A 16,417-nucleotide genomic window follows, 5' to 3' on the forward strand; every position below is an offset into this window, starting at 1 on the left:
CATGTGTCCAGGCTGCAGTCAAGTGAAGAATCGGTGACAACTGAGTAACAACATAGTGCTACAGATAATCATCTGTATCAGTTCGTTGGATCTTGAAGCTCTCTTTTATTACTGTGTATGATACAAATTGGAGTCCTCCTTTTCTCCTTTGTTTGACCATATTACCAATGTCCAATGAGAAGATAAGTTTTTGTTTCACTGAACGCTTTCTAAGCAATATTACTGTTGATACATTTGCCTGCTATACTGGCTCTGGAACAAGACTGACCATGGTTAATGTCATCACAGCAAAATACATTATTTTCTTCATGTTGTGTTAAACCTGAAACACACAAGAGTAATATCTGCTCTTATTTCCATTTTAAATCTTAAATTATTTTAAGTCCATATTTTGTTTTTCTAGACCTTCCAATCTGGACTCCCAAATGTCTTTGGACTCAAGGCATCCATTTTTCCTCAATCCATTTTGTTTCAGGATAGGAGAGAGAAGCACTGACATATTTTCATTTTCCTTTGATTTTCTAACAAAACTCCCTTGGTTCTCAGGATGAGGGAACTGAAAATCATCTCCTTGACACAACCTGTCTCCATCTTCTTGGAACAGTTGTTCCATCCTCAAGTCTCCCAAATCAGGGCTATCATGTACACCAATTGTTATGTGCCAATGATGATAACATTTCTGTTTCTCCCCCACCAAGTTCAGCTGGTTAATATGGTACCACCCACTTATATCTGGATAAGTCAGTACTTTGTACACTGAAGGACTTGCTTTGTTTATAATTTCATAGGGCCCTGCAAGCCTTGGATTTTAAAATGAGGTGAGTTGGTGTATTCTAATCATCACTCTTTGTCCTGGGCTTAATTTAATGAGACTAACTTTTGAGTCAAAGTAGGCTTTACTTTGTTGCTTTTTCTTTTTCTTTCCTATTTGGTGGATTGCCACATAATTGGCCTCTTTCACTATTGCTACCAATTATTGTACTCACTTTTCTGAAACAATCCCACTGATTTCAGGTTTTGACAAATCTAATCCTAAAAACTCCTCTAATCCTCTCAAGTCCCTTCCGGTCATGAGTTTATAAGGGATGTAACCTGTAAAAGATGCCACTGTATTCCTTATTATCATCAAGGTACAAGGGAAAACACAAGGCAAAATGCAGTCAACATAAGATGCAAGAAATTAAGGAAGGCTTACTTCAGATTTTTTCAAACACATTTTTAATCAGGAAATGAAGACCACAAAATAAATTTCAAAGAATTATATGAATTTGAGACTTCAACAGTACCTTTCCCAGGCCTAATAAGTCCCTCATTCAAGTCAACAAATTTCTGGAAAAGCCAATTAGCAGCCCATCTGAAATCCAAATGCAACCATTATATATTAGACCTTGGAAAGACCTGACACATGTTGCTACAAAATCTTCTCATCTAGAAAACAATGGCAATATGCGCCATGCCATATTAGACGCAACAACTTAAGAAAGGCAGATGTGCCATCACTCATAATATACAAAGGAAAAGTCCCAGAACCCCTTCTCGACATGCTTCCAGTTACACTGACTGATGCTCCTCTGGTTAACATGTTTCACAAACTTCAGCGTTTCTTTATCGCGGTAGATCAATGCCAATGCGTTGTCTTCTGGACAAAGGGTAAGTAACTGAAATGCAACATTAGCAAGTGAGAATGAATTTTTTTATAGCAAGATGACATTTGATTAATTTTCCTTCTCTCAATCTCACTACTTTTCTTTCTTCTTGAAAAGAACAGAGGGGCATCCCCAGGACGCTGCATTTTTTCCACTGAGATTTGGTACTTGTTTGTTAATGTGTGTGTCATACAGTCTTATAGTTCTGAGCAGAAATGGATTCTTCAGCCCACTGTATGCATCTCAACCTTTACGCAAACTGCTCTAATTCCTTTTATCCACGTCATGTCCGTTTCCTTCTTTGCTTGGCTTATTTCAGTGTCTCTTCAAATTTTGAAGTTGAAACTTTCAATTTGAACTTATTTATTCAAAATTGTACGCAAAATTAATTACCAACTCCTGTGACAGCAAGTTCCTGATAACAATGACTGTGTAAATATTTTTGTCTCAAATACCTCTGAAACTTGCTTTTCTCACCATAAACCTATGTCTGCTTGTATTTAATCCTTTCTACCATGGGGAAATGATGATTACTATCTATATTGCTAATAATTTCATACATCTCTATCAGGTTATTACTCAGCATCCTTTGCTGCAAAGAAAACAAATCTGAGTCCATGTAATTAAAGTTCTCTGATCCAGGCAGTATCCAAGCCAAATTTTCTCTGCACTCTCCCCAACACAACCATATCATTCTTAGAATATGGCACACAGAAATGCACATAATACTCTAAGAGCTACCCAACCAATGTTTCATAAAGTTGCAACAATAATATCCCAACTTTTCTATTCTGTACATGTATATCCCAACTTATGAAGACAAGCACAGCATGTGCCTTCTCCATAACCCTAACACTCTGCAACACCACTTTCAGGGAATAAAGACATAGAAACATAGAAAACCTACAGCACAATACAGGCCCTTTGGCCCATAATGTTATGCCGAACATGTACTTAGTTTGGAAATTACCTAGTGTTACCGATAGCCCACTATTTTTCTAAGCTCCACGTACCTATCCAGGAGTCTCTTCAGACCCTATCATATCCGCCTCCACCACTGTCACCAGCAGCTCATTCCACACACTCACCACTCTCTGTGTAAAAAAACTTAACCCTCACATCTCTGTACCTACTTCCAAGCAAATTAAAAATGTGCCCTCTAGTGTTAGCCATTTCAGCCCTGGGAAAAAGCCTCTCACTATTCACACGATCAATGCCTCTCATCATCTTATAAACCTCTATCAAGTCACCTCTCAAGCTCCGCTGCTCTAAGGAGAAAAGGCCGAGTTCACTCAACCTATTCTTATAAGGCATGCTCCCCAATAAAGGTAACATCATTGCAAATCTCCTCTGCACCTTTTCTATAGTTTCCACATCCTTCCTGTAGTGAGGTGATCAGAACTGAGCAATATACTCCAAGTGACCAGGGTGCGATATACTGTAACATTACCACTCGGCTCTTAAATTCAATTCCACGACTGATGAAGGCCAATGCACCGGAAGCCTTCTAAAGCCACAGGGTCAACCTGCGCAGAAGCTTTGAGTGTCCTATGGACTTGGACCCCAAGATCCCTCTGATCCTCCACACTGCCAAGAGTCTAACCATTAATACGATATTCTGCCATCATATTTGACCTACCAAAATGAACCACCTCACACTTACCTGGGTTTAATGCCATCGGCCACTTATCAGCCCAGTTTTACTTCCTATCGACGTCCCGCTGTAACCACCACACTATCAACAACACCCACAACCTTTCTGTCATCAGCAAATTTAATAACCCATCCAGGTCATTTATAAAAATCACAAAGAGAAGGGATCCCAGAACAGATCCCTGAGGCACACCACTGGTCACTGACCTCCATCCAGAATATGACCCATTTACAACCACTCTGCTTTCTGTGAGCAAGCCAATTCTGGATACACAGAGCAAGGTTCCTTTGGATCCCATGCCTCCTTACTTTCTCAATAAGCCTTGCATAAGTTACCTTATCAAACGCCTTACTGAAATCCATAAGCACTATATCTACTGCTCTACCTTCATCAATATGTTTAGTCAAATCCTCAAAAAATTCAATCAGGCTCGTAAGGCACGACCTGCATTTAACAAAGCCATGCTGACAATTCCTAATTATATTTTGCCTCTCCAAATGCTTGTAAATCCTGCCTCTCAGGATCTTTTCCATCAACTTATCAACCACTGAAGTAAGACTCACTGGTCTATAATTTCCTGGGCTATCTCTACTCCCTTTCTTGAATAAGGGAACAACATCTGCAACCCTCCAATCCTCTGGAACCTCTCTCGTCACCATTGATGATGCAAAGATCATTGTCAGAGGCCCAGCAATTTCCTCCCTTGCCTCCCACAGTAGCCTGGGGTACATCACATCTGGTCCCAGAGACTTATCCAACTTGATGCTTTCCAAAAGATCCAGCACATCCTCTTTCTTAATGTCTATGTGCTCAAGCTTTTCAGTCCACTGTAAGTCATCCCTACAATCGCCAAGATTCATTTCCACAGTGAATACTGAAGCAAGGTATTCACTAAGTATCTCTGCTATCTCCCCTGGTTCCATACACACTTTTCCACTCCCACACTTGATTGGTCCTATTCTCTCACGTCTTACCCTCTTGCTCTTCACACACTTGTAGAATGCCTTCAGGTTTTCCTTAATCCTGCTCTCCAAGGCCTTCTCACGGCCCCTTCTGGCTCTCCTAATTTCACTGTTAAGCTCCTTCCTGCTAGCCTGATAATTTTCTAGATCTCCATCATTACCTAGTTTTTTTGAACCTTTTGTAATCTTTTCTTCTTGACTAGAATTTCAACAGCCTTTGTACACCACGGTTCCTGCACTTTACCATTCTTTCCTTGTCTCATTGCAGAACGCCATGCAAATATCCCCTGAACATTTGCCACATTTCTGCCGTACATTTCCCTGAGAACATCTGTTCCCAATTTATGCTTCCAAGTTCCTGCCTGATAGCTTTATACTTCCTCTTACTCCTATTAATCGTTTTCCTAACTTGTCTGTTCCTATCCCTCTCCAACGCTATGGTAAAGGAGATAGAATTGTGATCACTATCTCCAAAATGCTCTCCCACTGAGAGAACTGACACCTGACCAAGTTTATTTCGCAATACCAGATCAAGTACAGCCTCTCCTCTTGTAGGCTTTGCTACATATTGTGTCAGGAAACCTTCCTGAACACACCTAACAAACTCCAACCCATCTAAACCCCTTGCTCTAAGGAGATACCAATCAATATTTGGGAAATTAAAATCTCCCACCACGACAACCCTGTTATTATTACATCTTTCCGGAGTCTGTCCTCCTATCTGCTCCTCGATGTCCCTGTCACTATTGGGTGGTCAATAAAAAAACATCCAGTAGAGTTATTGACCCATTCCTGTTTCTAACTTCCACCAACAGAGACTCAGTGGACAATCTCTCCATGACTTCCTCCTTTTCTGCAGCCGTGACACGATCAGCACTCTGATTAGCAGTGCCACAACCCCAACTCTTTTGCTTCTGTGAGGGGATCCAGGAGTGCCCCTATTAACTGTTTGAAGAGAGACAGAGAGAGAGTTGTTTACCACCGATATGTTGCTTTTGAAAAGAGAGAGAGAGAGAGAGAGAGAGAGAGACACAAAGATTAATGGTTGGACTGTCACTTTAAGGCATTGGAAGTAACTTTGGATTTCTACTGAGTTTGGAGTTGGAGCAGCACCGAGCAGCTCAAGAGTTGCTATGGTGACCGACAGGGCATTATTGATGTTACTTTCAAGGACTTGTTGCCTGCTTGTGCATTTCTTCACAGACAAAGGAAGGAGGGACTCTTTGAATGACAAGTGATGCTCAGCACAGAGAAATAAATGGGAGGTCAGATGATACAGACCTCGGACACATGATCTGGACACTGAATGAGCATTGTTGTGCCCGCAGAGAAAGTGGGTTTTGGAGGATCGATCAGGTGGATCGATCCAAATTGCTATTCCAGCGGTGAAGAAGGGGTTGACTGGTGGAGAGTTGTCCACCCTTGATAGCTCCATCACAAGAAAACCAGTCCCCCTGGTTAAAGTCACAGTTGGTGACTTGTAAAGAATTTCGGAGGACGACGAGAAGATCGACGGCAACAGCTCACCTGAAGACGCAACTCACTCTCTCTCTCTCTCCATCACTATTCAACTACATACCACGAACTGAACTGAACTGAACTTTACTCAATATCATAAGACTGTATCTTTTTACCCCTAGACTTAAAGAAGCTTGGTTTTCATACATATATATTCCACACTTACTTTTACATATAATCATTGCTAACCTGTGTGATTTATTTACATTGATAATACTGTATTGCGTAGTTACTAATAAATATTAGTAGTTTATAGCAATACAAGACTCCAAAATGTTTTCTATTTCTGCTGGTTTCTTAATCCCCGTCACGGGGTACGTGACACCTCCCTCCTTGTCCTTTCTGAAACATCTATAACCTGGCACTCTAAGTAACCATTCCTACCCCTGAACCATTCAAGTCTCTGTAATGGCCACAACATAGAAACATATACAACCTACAGCACAATGCAGGCCCTTCGGCTCACAAAGTTGTGCCGAACAGGTCCCTACCTTAGAAATTACTAGGCTTACCTAAGCTACCTATCCAAAAGTCTCTTAAAAGACCCTATCGTATCCGCCTCCACCACTGCGGCCAACAGCCCATTCCACACACTGAGCACTCTCTGAGTAAACAACTTACCCCTAACATCTCCTCTGTACCTACTCCCCAGCACCTTAAACCTGAGTCCTCTTGTGGCAACCATTTCAGCCCTGGGAAAAAGCCTCTGACTATCCACAGGATCAACGCCTCTCATCATCTTATACACCTCTATCAGGTCACCTCTCATCCTCTGTCGTTCAAGGAGAAAAGGCCGATTTCACTCAACATATCTGGAGAATCTGGAGGATAGTGTCCACTGCTCTCTGGCCTTTAACATTATCATTGAAAAGGATAGAGAGGGCAGGAAAATTTTTAATTGGGGAAGGGCAAATTATGAGGCTATAAGGCTAGAACTTGCGGGTGTGAATCGGGATGATGTTTTTGCAGGGAAATGTACTATGGACATGTGGTCGATGTTTAGGGATCTCTTGCTGGATGTTAGGGATAAATTTGTCCCGGTGAGGAAGATAGAGAATGCTAGGATGAAGGAACTATGGGTGACTAGTGAGGTGGAAAATCTAGTCAGGTGGAAGAGGGCAACATACATGAAGACAAGGAAGCAAGGATCAGATGGATCTATTGAGGAATATAGGGTAGCAAGAAAGGAGGCTAAGAAGGGGCTGAGAAGAGCAAGAAGGGGGCATGAGAAGGCCTTGGCGAGTAGGGTAAAGGAAAACCCCAAGGCATTCATCAATTATGTGAAGAACAAAATGATGATAGGAGTGAAGGCAGGACGGATTAGAGATAAAGGTGGGAAGATGTGTCTGGAGACTGTGGAAGTGAGTGAGGTCCTCAATGAACACTTCACTTCGGTATTCACCAATGAGAGGGAACTTGATGACGATATGAGTGAGGTTGATGTTCTGGAGTATGTTAATATTAAGGGAGAGGAGGTGTTGGAGTAGTTAAAATACATTAGGACGGATAAGTCCCCAGGCTGCTCCACAAGGCGAGGGAAGAGATTGCTGATCCTATGGCTAGGATCTTCATGTCCTCGTTGTCCACGGGAAAGGTACCGGAGGATTGGAGGGAGGCGAATGTTGTCCCCTTGTTCAAAAAAGGTAGTAGGGATAGTCAGGGTAATTACAGACTAGTGAGCTTTATGTCTGTGGTGGGAAAGTTGTTGGAAAAAATTCTTACAGATAGGATCTATGGGCATTTACATAATCATGGTCTGATCACGGAGAGTCAGCATGGCTTTGTGAAGGGCAGATTGTGTCTAACAAGCCTGATAGAGTTCTTTGAGGAGGTGACCAGGAATATAGATGAGGATAGTGTAGTGGATGTGATCCGCATGGATTTTAGTAAGGCATTTGACAAGGTTCCACACGGTACTGCAGAAAGCAGAGGGTCGTGGTGGAGGGAGTACATTCAGATTGGAGGATTGTGACTAGTGGTGTCCCACAAGCATCGGTTCTGGGACCTCTGCTTTTCTTGATTTTTATTAATGACCAGGATGTGGGGGTTGAAGGGTGGGTTGGGAAGTTTGCAGATGACACAAAGGTTGGTGGTGTTGTGGGTAGTGTAGAGGATTGTCGAAGATTGCAGAGAGACATTGATTGGATGCAGAAGTGGGCTGATAAGTGGCAGATGGAGTTCAACCCGGAGAAGTGTGAGGTGGTACACTTTGGAAGGACAAACTCCAAGGCAGAGTACAAAGTAAATGGCAGGATACTTGGTAGTGTGGAGGAGCAGAGGGATCTGGGGGTACATGTCCACAGATCCCTGAAAGTTGCTTCACAGGTGGACAGGGTAGTTAAGAAAGCTTATGGGCTGTTGGCCTTCATAGGTCAAGGGATAGAGTTTAAGAGTCACAGGGTTATGATGCAGCTCCATAAAACTCTGGTTAGGCCACACTTGGAGTACTGTGTCCAGATCTAGTCGCCTCACTATAGGAAGGATGTGGAAGCATTGGAAAAGGTACAGAGGAGATTTACCAGGATGCTGCCTGGTTAAAAGAGTATGCATTATGATCAGAGATTAAGGGAGCTAGGGCTTTACTCTTTGGAGAGAAGGAGGTTGAGAGGAGACATGATAGAGATACACAAAATATTAAGAGGAATAGATAGACTGGACAGCCAGCGCCTCTTCCCCAGGGCACCACTGCTCAATACAAGAGGACATGGCTTTAAGGCAAGGGGTGGGAAGTTCAAGGGGGATATTAGAGGAAGGTTTTTTATTCAGAGAATGGTTGGTGCATGGAATGCACCGCCTGAGTCAGTGGTGGAAGCAGATACACTGGTGAAATTTAAGAGACTGCTAGACAGGTATATGGAGTAATTTAAGGTAGGGGGTTATATGGGAGGCAGGGTTTAAGGGTCGGCACAACATTGTGGGCCGAAGGGCCTGTACTGTGCTGTACTATTCTATGTTCTGCATTCTCATAAGGCATGCTCTCCAATCCAGGTAACTTCCTTGTAAATCTCCTCTGCACCCTTTCTATGGCTTCCACATCCTTCCTGTAGTGAGGCAACCAGAACTGAGCACAGTACTCCAAGTGGGGACTGACCAGAGCCCTTTTTAGCTGCAACGTTACCTCTCGGCACCTCAAATCAATTCCACGATTGATGAAGGCCAATACACCGTACGCTTTCTTAACCACAGGGTCAACCTGCACAGCTGCTTTGAGCGTCCTGTGTACTCGGACCCCAAGATCCCTCAGATCTTCCACACTGCCAAGAGTCTGACCATTAATACTATATTCTGCCATCATATTTGACCTACCAAAATGAACCACTTCACACTTATTTGTGTTGAACTCCATCTGCCACTTCTCAGCCCAGGTTTGCATCCCATCAATGTCCTGCTGTAACCTCTGACAGCCCTCCACACTATCCACAACACCCCCAACCTTTGTGTCATCAGCAATTAACCCATCCCTCCACTTCCTCATCCAGGTCATTTATAAAAATCACCAAGAGTGAGGGTCCCAGAACAGATCCCTGAGGCACTCCACTGGTCACCGACTTCCATGCAGAATATGACCCGTCTACAACCACTCTTTGTCTTCTGTGGGCAAGCCAGTTCTGGTTCCACGAAGCAATGTCCCCTTGGATCCCATGCCTCCTTACTTTCTCAATAATCCTTGCATGGGGTACCTTATCAAATGCCTTGCTGAAATCCATATACACTGCATCTACTTCTCTTCCTTCATCAATGTGTGTAGTCACATCCTCAAAAAATTCAATCAGGCTCCTAAGGCACGACCTGCCCTTGACAAAGCCACTATTCCTAATCATATTATACACTTTCAAATATTCATAAATCCTGCCTCTCAGGATCTTCTCTATCAACTTATCAACTACTGAGGAAAGACTCACTGGTCTATAATTTCCTGGGCTATCTCTACTCCCTTTCTTGAATAAAGGAACAACATCCGCAACCCTCCAATCCTCCGGAACCTCTCCTGTCCCCATTGATGATGTGAAGATCATCGCCAGAGGCTCAGGAATCTCCTCCCTCACCTCCCACAATAGCCTGGGGTACATCTCATCCAGTGATGGCGACTTATCCAACTTGATGCTTTCCAAAAGCTCCAGCACATCCTCTTTCTTAATATCGACGTGCTCAAGCTTTTCAGTCTACTGCAAGTCATCAGTACAATCACCAAGATCCCTTTCCATAGTGAATACTGAAGTAAATTATTCATTATAGCTCCACGTACTGATCCACGGTCTAAGCTCATCCCACTTTGTTCATGATGGTTCTTGCACTAAAATATACACATCTTAAACCATTGGTCTGGGTGCATCCCTTCTCTAGCACCTGCCTATGCTACCTCTCGCACTGTCTCCAAGCTTCCTCTATCTGTGCGCCAAAAGCTCCTTCCTCTGTCTCTTCAATTCGGTTCCCAAACCCCAGCAATTCTAGTTTAAATGCTTCCCAATAGCCTTTGCAAACGTCCCTGCCAGGATATTGGTCCTCCTCAGGTTCAAGTGCAACCCCAGTAATCCAGAACTCTGGATCACTTCCCCCTGCTCCAATTCCTCAGCCATGCATTTATCCTCCACCTCACTCTATTCCTATACTCACTGTCACATAGCACAGGCAGTAACCCCGAGATTACTATCTTTGACGTCCTGCTTCTCAACTTCAATCCTAACTCCCTGTAGTCTGTTTTCAGGACTTCCTCCCTTTTCCTACCTATGTTGTTGGTACCAATATGTACCACAACCTCCGGTTGTTCACCTTCTCAAGTCAGGCTATCGTTGACGCGATCAGAAACATCTCAGACCCTGGCATCTGGGAGGCAAACTACCATCGTGTTTCTCGCCTGCATCCACAGGATCGCCTATCTGACCCCCCAACTACAGAGTCCCCTATCACTGCTCCCTTCTTCCATTCCCTACCCTTCTGAGCCACAGGGCCAGACTCTGTTCCAGAGGCATGGCCACTATTGCTTCCTCTATGTAGGCCGTTCCTTTGAACAGTACGCAAACAGAAGTACTTATTGTTAAGGGGGACAGCCACGTGGGTACTCTGTCATATCTCCCTCTTACCCTTCCCTCTCCTGACTGTTACCCACTTAACACACACAAAAAATGCCAGTGAACGTAGCAGGAAAGGCAGCATCTATAAGACGAAATACAGTCGACGTTCCAGCCCGAAATGTCGACTGTACTTCTTCCTATTTTTTGTGTGTGTTGCTTGAATTTCCAGCATCTGCAGATTGCTTCGTGTCTGCGTGTTACCCACTTATCTGTCTCTCGAGGCCCCAGTGACTACTTGCCTATAGTTCCTGTCTATCACGTCCTCACTTTCCCAGACCAGACAAAGGTTGAAGGGTTGAAGGCTGAACCTTGAAGGATTCTTGAACAAGTATTCCCGTCGCTTTACAGCGAGCGAGAGAGCCAGAGAGACAGTGCAACATAGAGAGACAGAGACACAGAGATAGAGACAGAGAGAGAGAGAGAGAGAGAACGCAAGAGAGCGAGAGAGACACAAACACAGAGACCGAGAGAAAGACAGACAGAGAAAAAGAGAGAGGGGCAGAGAGAGAGAGACAGTGAGGCAGAGAGTGACAGAGAGAGAGACAGAGAGGGAGGCAGAGAGGGAGGCAGAGAGAGAGAGAGAGAGACAGAGACAGAGCGACACACACACACAGAGAGAGAGAGAGAGAGAGAGAGAGAGAGAGAGAGAGAGAGAGAGAGAGAGAGAGAGAGTGTGTGTGTGTGAGAGAGGGAGAGATTGAGAGAGAGAGACAAGCAAAGAGAGTGGCAACCACAAGCACAAGCAGATTAAGGCACAGGCAGGTGCAGACACAGGCACAGGCAGGCAGACACACACACACACACACACACACACAGAGAAAGGGTGCCTAAGACTTTTGCACAGTACTGTAGTAATTTAATGTATTGCTCTGTACTGCTGCCACAAAAACATGCGTGATAATAAACCTGATTCTGATACGTATTTTCTATTGTGGACTGAAAGTGAGAAGGGGGCAGGGAGAGGGGGTCATCGTTGAGAATAGCAGAAGAGAAGGGAATCATCATTGCAAAGCCAGAAAGGGAGAGAAGAGGGAGCAGCAAGCACTAGACGGACATTCTGTAAGCCAATTGTTTGGAATTAAATGACCTTATCTGGTGTTTTAAGGCTGGATGTGTCTATACCGACACCACCTCCACCGACCCTGGCATTTCTTCCCTGCCACCTGTCCCACACCCCTCCCGCGGCACTCCACCTTCGCCATACCCAACATCCTTTGCTCCTGCCAGATTTACAAACTTACTCTCCACTCCACAATGGCAAGTACAGTACTGTGCAAAAGTCTTAGGCACCCTAGCATTCATTACACTTATTTTATTAATTCAAATATCCTTTGGATATCCGCAAGAATGCAAGTTTTTCAAAATTCTTCTCAGATTAGAATTTGAATGAATTTAGTTCATACCTCTTCATCTTCCCCTTTTGCAATGTATGAAGTGACACCACCAAATTCCTCATGCCAGTCTGAAAGCAGAAATGCACACAAGATAATATTTTCTAATAAACTCACTTGCTGGTACTTTCCAATACTTTGTTTTTCTCTCTCCCACCATGGCTTGGACAAGCTAGGTATCCAGTAATGTTGTCCAATGATTATTGAATAGGGTAGTGGTGTATGTAGCGCATACTGGACCCTGCCCTCAATATACTTGTCTCCGCCACTAAGCGAATCAGCAAATCTATTAAGCAAACCATCCCATAGAGGCAATCAATTCAAATGCAACCATAACAACAAGAATTCTGCAGATGCTGGAAATTCAAGCAACACACATCAAAGTTGCTGGTGAACGCAGCAGGCCAGGCAGCATCTGTAGGAAGAGGTGCAGTCGACGTTTCAGGCCGAGACCCTTCGTCAGGACTAACTGAAGGAAGAGTGAGTAAGGGATTTGAAAGTTGGAGGGGGAGGGGGAGATCCAAAATGATAGGAGAAGACAGGAGGGGGAGGGATGGAGCCAAGAGCTGGACAGGTGATAGGCAAAAGGGGATACGAGAGGATCATGAGACAGGAGGTCCGGGAAGAAAGACAAGGGGGGGGGGACCCAGAGGATGGGCAAGAGGTATATTCAGAGGGACAGAGGGAGAAAAAGGAGAGTGAGAGAAAGAATGTGTGCATAAAAATGAGTAACAGATGGGATACGAGGGGGAGGTGGGGCCTTAGCGGAAGTTAGAGAAGTCGATGTTCATGCCATCAGGTTGGAGGCTACCCAGATGGAATATAAGGTGTTGTTCCTCCAACCTGAGTGTGGCTTCATCTTTACAGCAGAGGAGGCCGTGGATGGACATGTCAGAATGGGAATGGGATGTGGAATTAAAATGTGTGGCCACTGGGAGATCCTGCTTTCTCTGGCGGACAGAGTGTAGGTGTTCAGCAAAGCGGTCTCCCAGTCTGCGTTGGGTCTCGCCAATATATAAGAGGCCACATCGGGAGCACCGGATGCAGTATATCACCCCAGTCAACTCACAGGTGAAGTGTTGCCTCACCTAGAAGGACTGTTTGGGGCCCTGAATGGTGGTAAGGGAGGAAGTGTAAGGGCATGTGTAGCACTTGTTCCGCTTACACGGATAAGTGCCAGGAGGGAGATCAGTGGGGAGGGATGGGGGGGACGAATGGACAAGGGAATTGTGTAGGGAGCGATCCCTGCGGAATGCAGGGGGGGGGGGGAGGGAAAGATGTGCTTAGTGGTGGGATCCCGTTGGAGGTGGCGGAAGATACGGAGAATAATATGTTGGACCCGGAGGCTGGTGGGGTGGTAGGTGAGGACCAGGGGAACCCTATTCCTAGTGGGGTGGCGAGAGGATGGAGTGAGAGCAGATGTACGTGAAATGGGGGAGATGCGTTTAAGAGCAGAGTTGATAGTGGAGGAAGGGAAGCCCCTTTCTTTAAAAAAGGAAGACATCTCCCTCGTCCTAGAAACTGCAACCAAATGCAAGCATTCTAGGGGCACAATCTAATTCATGGCTTCACAGCAAGGGGTTCCCAACCCAACCTGTTTAGGCTAGTAGTAGAGGCCTCTCAGTTCTTAATACAATGTAATTAATAAACTTTGTTCCAAAACCACCATTTATTACATGTATAGTTATTACAGAAGTATATTGCTATATACTAGGGTAGAGCCAAGTTATCTGAGAAATTCCACCTCAAAAGACATTAGAAATCAAGTGTTGATTGTAACATTGAGGGCGATTGTTTGAAGAAATCACCCAAGGTAATTGTAATGCCATTCAATTAAAGAGAGATTAGATACCATCCCCAAAATCACCATCTAATAAAAATATACCAATTGTACTGGCATCACAGATATAATTCCAATATCTTTTTTGGCTAGAGAAATATTGCATTATTTTGGTAACCTTTAGCATCATCAATCCTGGTAATATCACTGTTTGCAGTTGGCCACACAGGAGATTAGTGTGCAAACTTAAAGCACATGGTATTGGGGGTATGGTATTGATGTGGATAGAGAATTGGTTGGCAGACAGGAAGCAAAGAGTGACAATAAACGGGACCTTTTCAGAATGGCAGGCAGTGACTAGTGGGGTACCGAAAGGCTCAGTGCTGGGACCCCAGTTGTTTACAATATATATTAATGACTTAGATGAGGGAATTAAATGCAGCATCTCCAAGTTTGCAGATGACACGAAGCTGGGCAGCAGTGTTAGCTGTGAGGAGGATGCTAAGAGGATGCAGGGTGACTTGGATAGGTTAGGTGAGTGGGCAAATTCATGGCAGATGCAATTTAATGTGGATAAATATGAGGTTATCCACTTTGGTGGCAAAAACTGGATAACAGATTATTATTTGAATGGTGGCCGATTAGGAAAAGGGGAGGTGCAACAAGACCTGGGTGTCATTATACACCAGTCATTGAAAGTGGGCGTGCAGGTACAGCAGGCGGTGAAAAAGGCAAATGGTATGCTGGCATTCATAGCAAGATGATTCAAGTACTGGAGCAGGGAGGTACTACTGCAGTTGTACAAGGCCTTGGTGAGACCACACCTGGAGTACTGTGTGCAGTTTTGGTCCCCTAATCTGAGGAAAGACATCCTTGCCATAGAGGGAGTACAAAGAAGGTTCACCAGATTGGTTCCTGGGATGGTAAGACTTTCATATGATGAAAGACTGAATCGACTAGGCTCATATTCATTGAAATTTAGAAGATTGAGGGGGGATCTTATTGAAACATATAAAATCCTAAAGGGATTGGACAGGCTAGATGCAGGAAGATTGTTCCCGATGTTGGGGAAGTCCAGAACGAGGGGTCGCAGCTTGAGGATAAAGGGGAAGCCTTTTAGGACCGAGATGAGGAAAAACTTCTTCACACAGAGAGTGGTGAATCTGTGGAATTCTCTGCCACAGGAAACAGTTGAGGCCAGTTCATTGGCTATATTTAAGAGGGAGTTAGATATGGACCTTGTGGCTAAGGGGATCAGGGGGTATGGAGGGAAGGCTGGTACAGGGTTCTGAGTTGGATGATCAGCCATGATCATACTGAATGGCAGTGCAGGCTCGAAGGGCCGAATGGCCTACTCCTGCACCTATTTTCTACGTTTCTATGTAACAAATATACTGCATTTCCGATAAAAAGAGGATGGTACTTAAAACCTATGCATTATTCTGATTTTTGAAAGTACATGTGATAAGAAAATTCCTACTAGTTTGTGGAATCATGAATTCAATTTTCCACAAACCAAGTTATATCTATAATTGTATCAGCAATATTTATAATCAAGTACTGTTAACGGTTGCCAACCATTGGCATTGCAAAACTATTTAGTTTCAGTAGTTGGCTAAAATTATACAGTAAAGGAGAAATGCTAGCTTTTGCACACAATGGTCATATTTTGAGAATCAGGGTTAGAGGAGGAGTGAAAGTAATCAAAAGGAGAGGGCTACATACAAAATCACAATGCAAGGTATGTGTCCAGGGAGGTACTCAAGCTCACTGAAGTAAACAATGTCTTCTGAAGTGTGCAGTTCCATCGTTTATTGGAAATTTATTTTAATTATTTAGCGATAAAAGTGCGGAGTAGGCTCTTCCAGCTACACTGCCCCAGCAGCCACTGACAACCCCGATTAACCCAAACCTAATCATGGGATAATTTACAATGACCAGTTAACCTACCAGTACGTCTTTGGACCTGGGAGGAAATTGGAACACCTGGGGAAAACCTACTCATTCAAAAGGTAGGACACACAGACACTCCATACAGAACAGCGCTGGTAATGGACTCTGAAATGAGCTGCTTGGGGCTGTGATATCGTTGCGCTAACTGCTATGCTACTGTGGTACCCCGAAGACAACTGAATCATAAAAAAAATGAAAATTGCATCTTCTGCCACCTCAAGTTCATCTATCCAGAATACCCAAGATTCTCCTTTTTCAGCATCCAATTCATAATATCTCATTGAAACCTTTTGAGAAGACTTCCGGTGGAGTTCATGGAGTGAGGTCCTCTTCTAGATCTGCTCCATTACCTCTGATTCTTATCCTATGATCAGCTACACTTAAGCTAACTTTTAAGGCACCGACCTTTACAATACCTTGCTGTGGATTGTCATTTATACT

General features: G+C 44.0%; 1 protein-coding gene across 2 annotated transcripts in view; it reads right to left on the minus strand.

The window, feature by feature from the left end:
• Positions 1 to 1,201: 1,201 nt before the first annotated feature.
• Positions 1,202 to 16,417, minus strand: part of ogfod1 (2-oxoglutarate and iron-dependent oxygenase domain containing 1) — a 114,114-nt gene continuing 98,898 nt past the window's right edge. Inside the window, exons 12-13 of one of the 2 annotated variants that reach the window (XM_072279335.1) lie at positions 12,256 to 12,314; positions 1,202 to 1,658 (exon numbers count right to left, since the gene is read on the minus strand). In XM_072279335.1, the coding sequence (XP_072135436.1) occupies positions 1,497 to 1,658; positions 12,256 to 12,314 (221 nt within the window). In that variant the 3' untranslated portion in view covers positions 1,202 to 1,496. The remainder of the gene's footprint in view (positions 1,659 to 12,255; positions 12,315 to 16,417) is intronic. The other variant, XM_072279336.1, reaches the window with a different exon arrangement.

This window comes from Mobula birostris, chromosome 15, assembly GCF_030028105.1.
Source record: "Mobula birostris isolate sMobBir1 chromosome 15, sMobBir1.hap1, whole genome shotgun sequence".
Taxonomy (NCBI): domain Eukaryota; kingdom Metazoa; phylum Chordata; class Chondrichthyes; order Myliobatiformes; family Myliobatidae; genus Mobula; species Mobula birostris.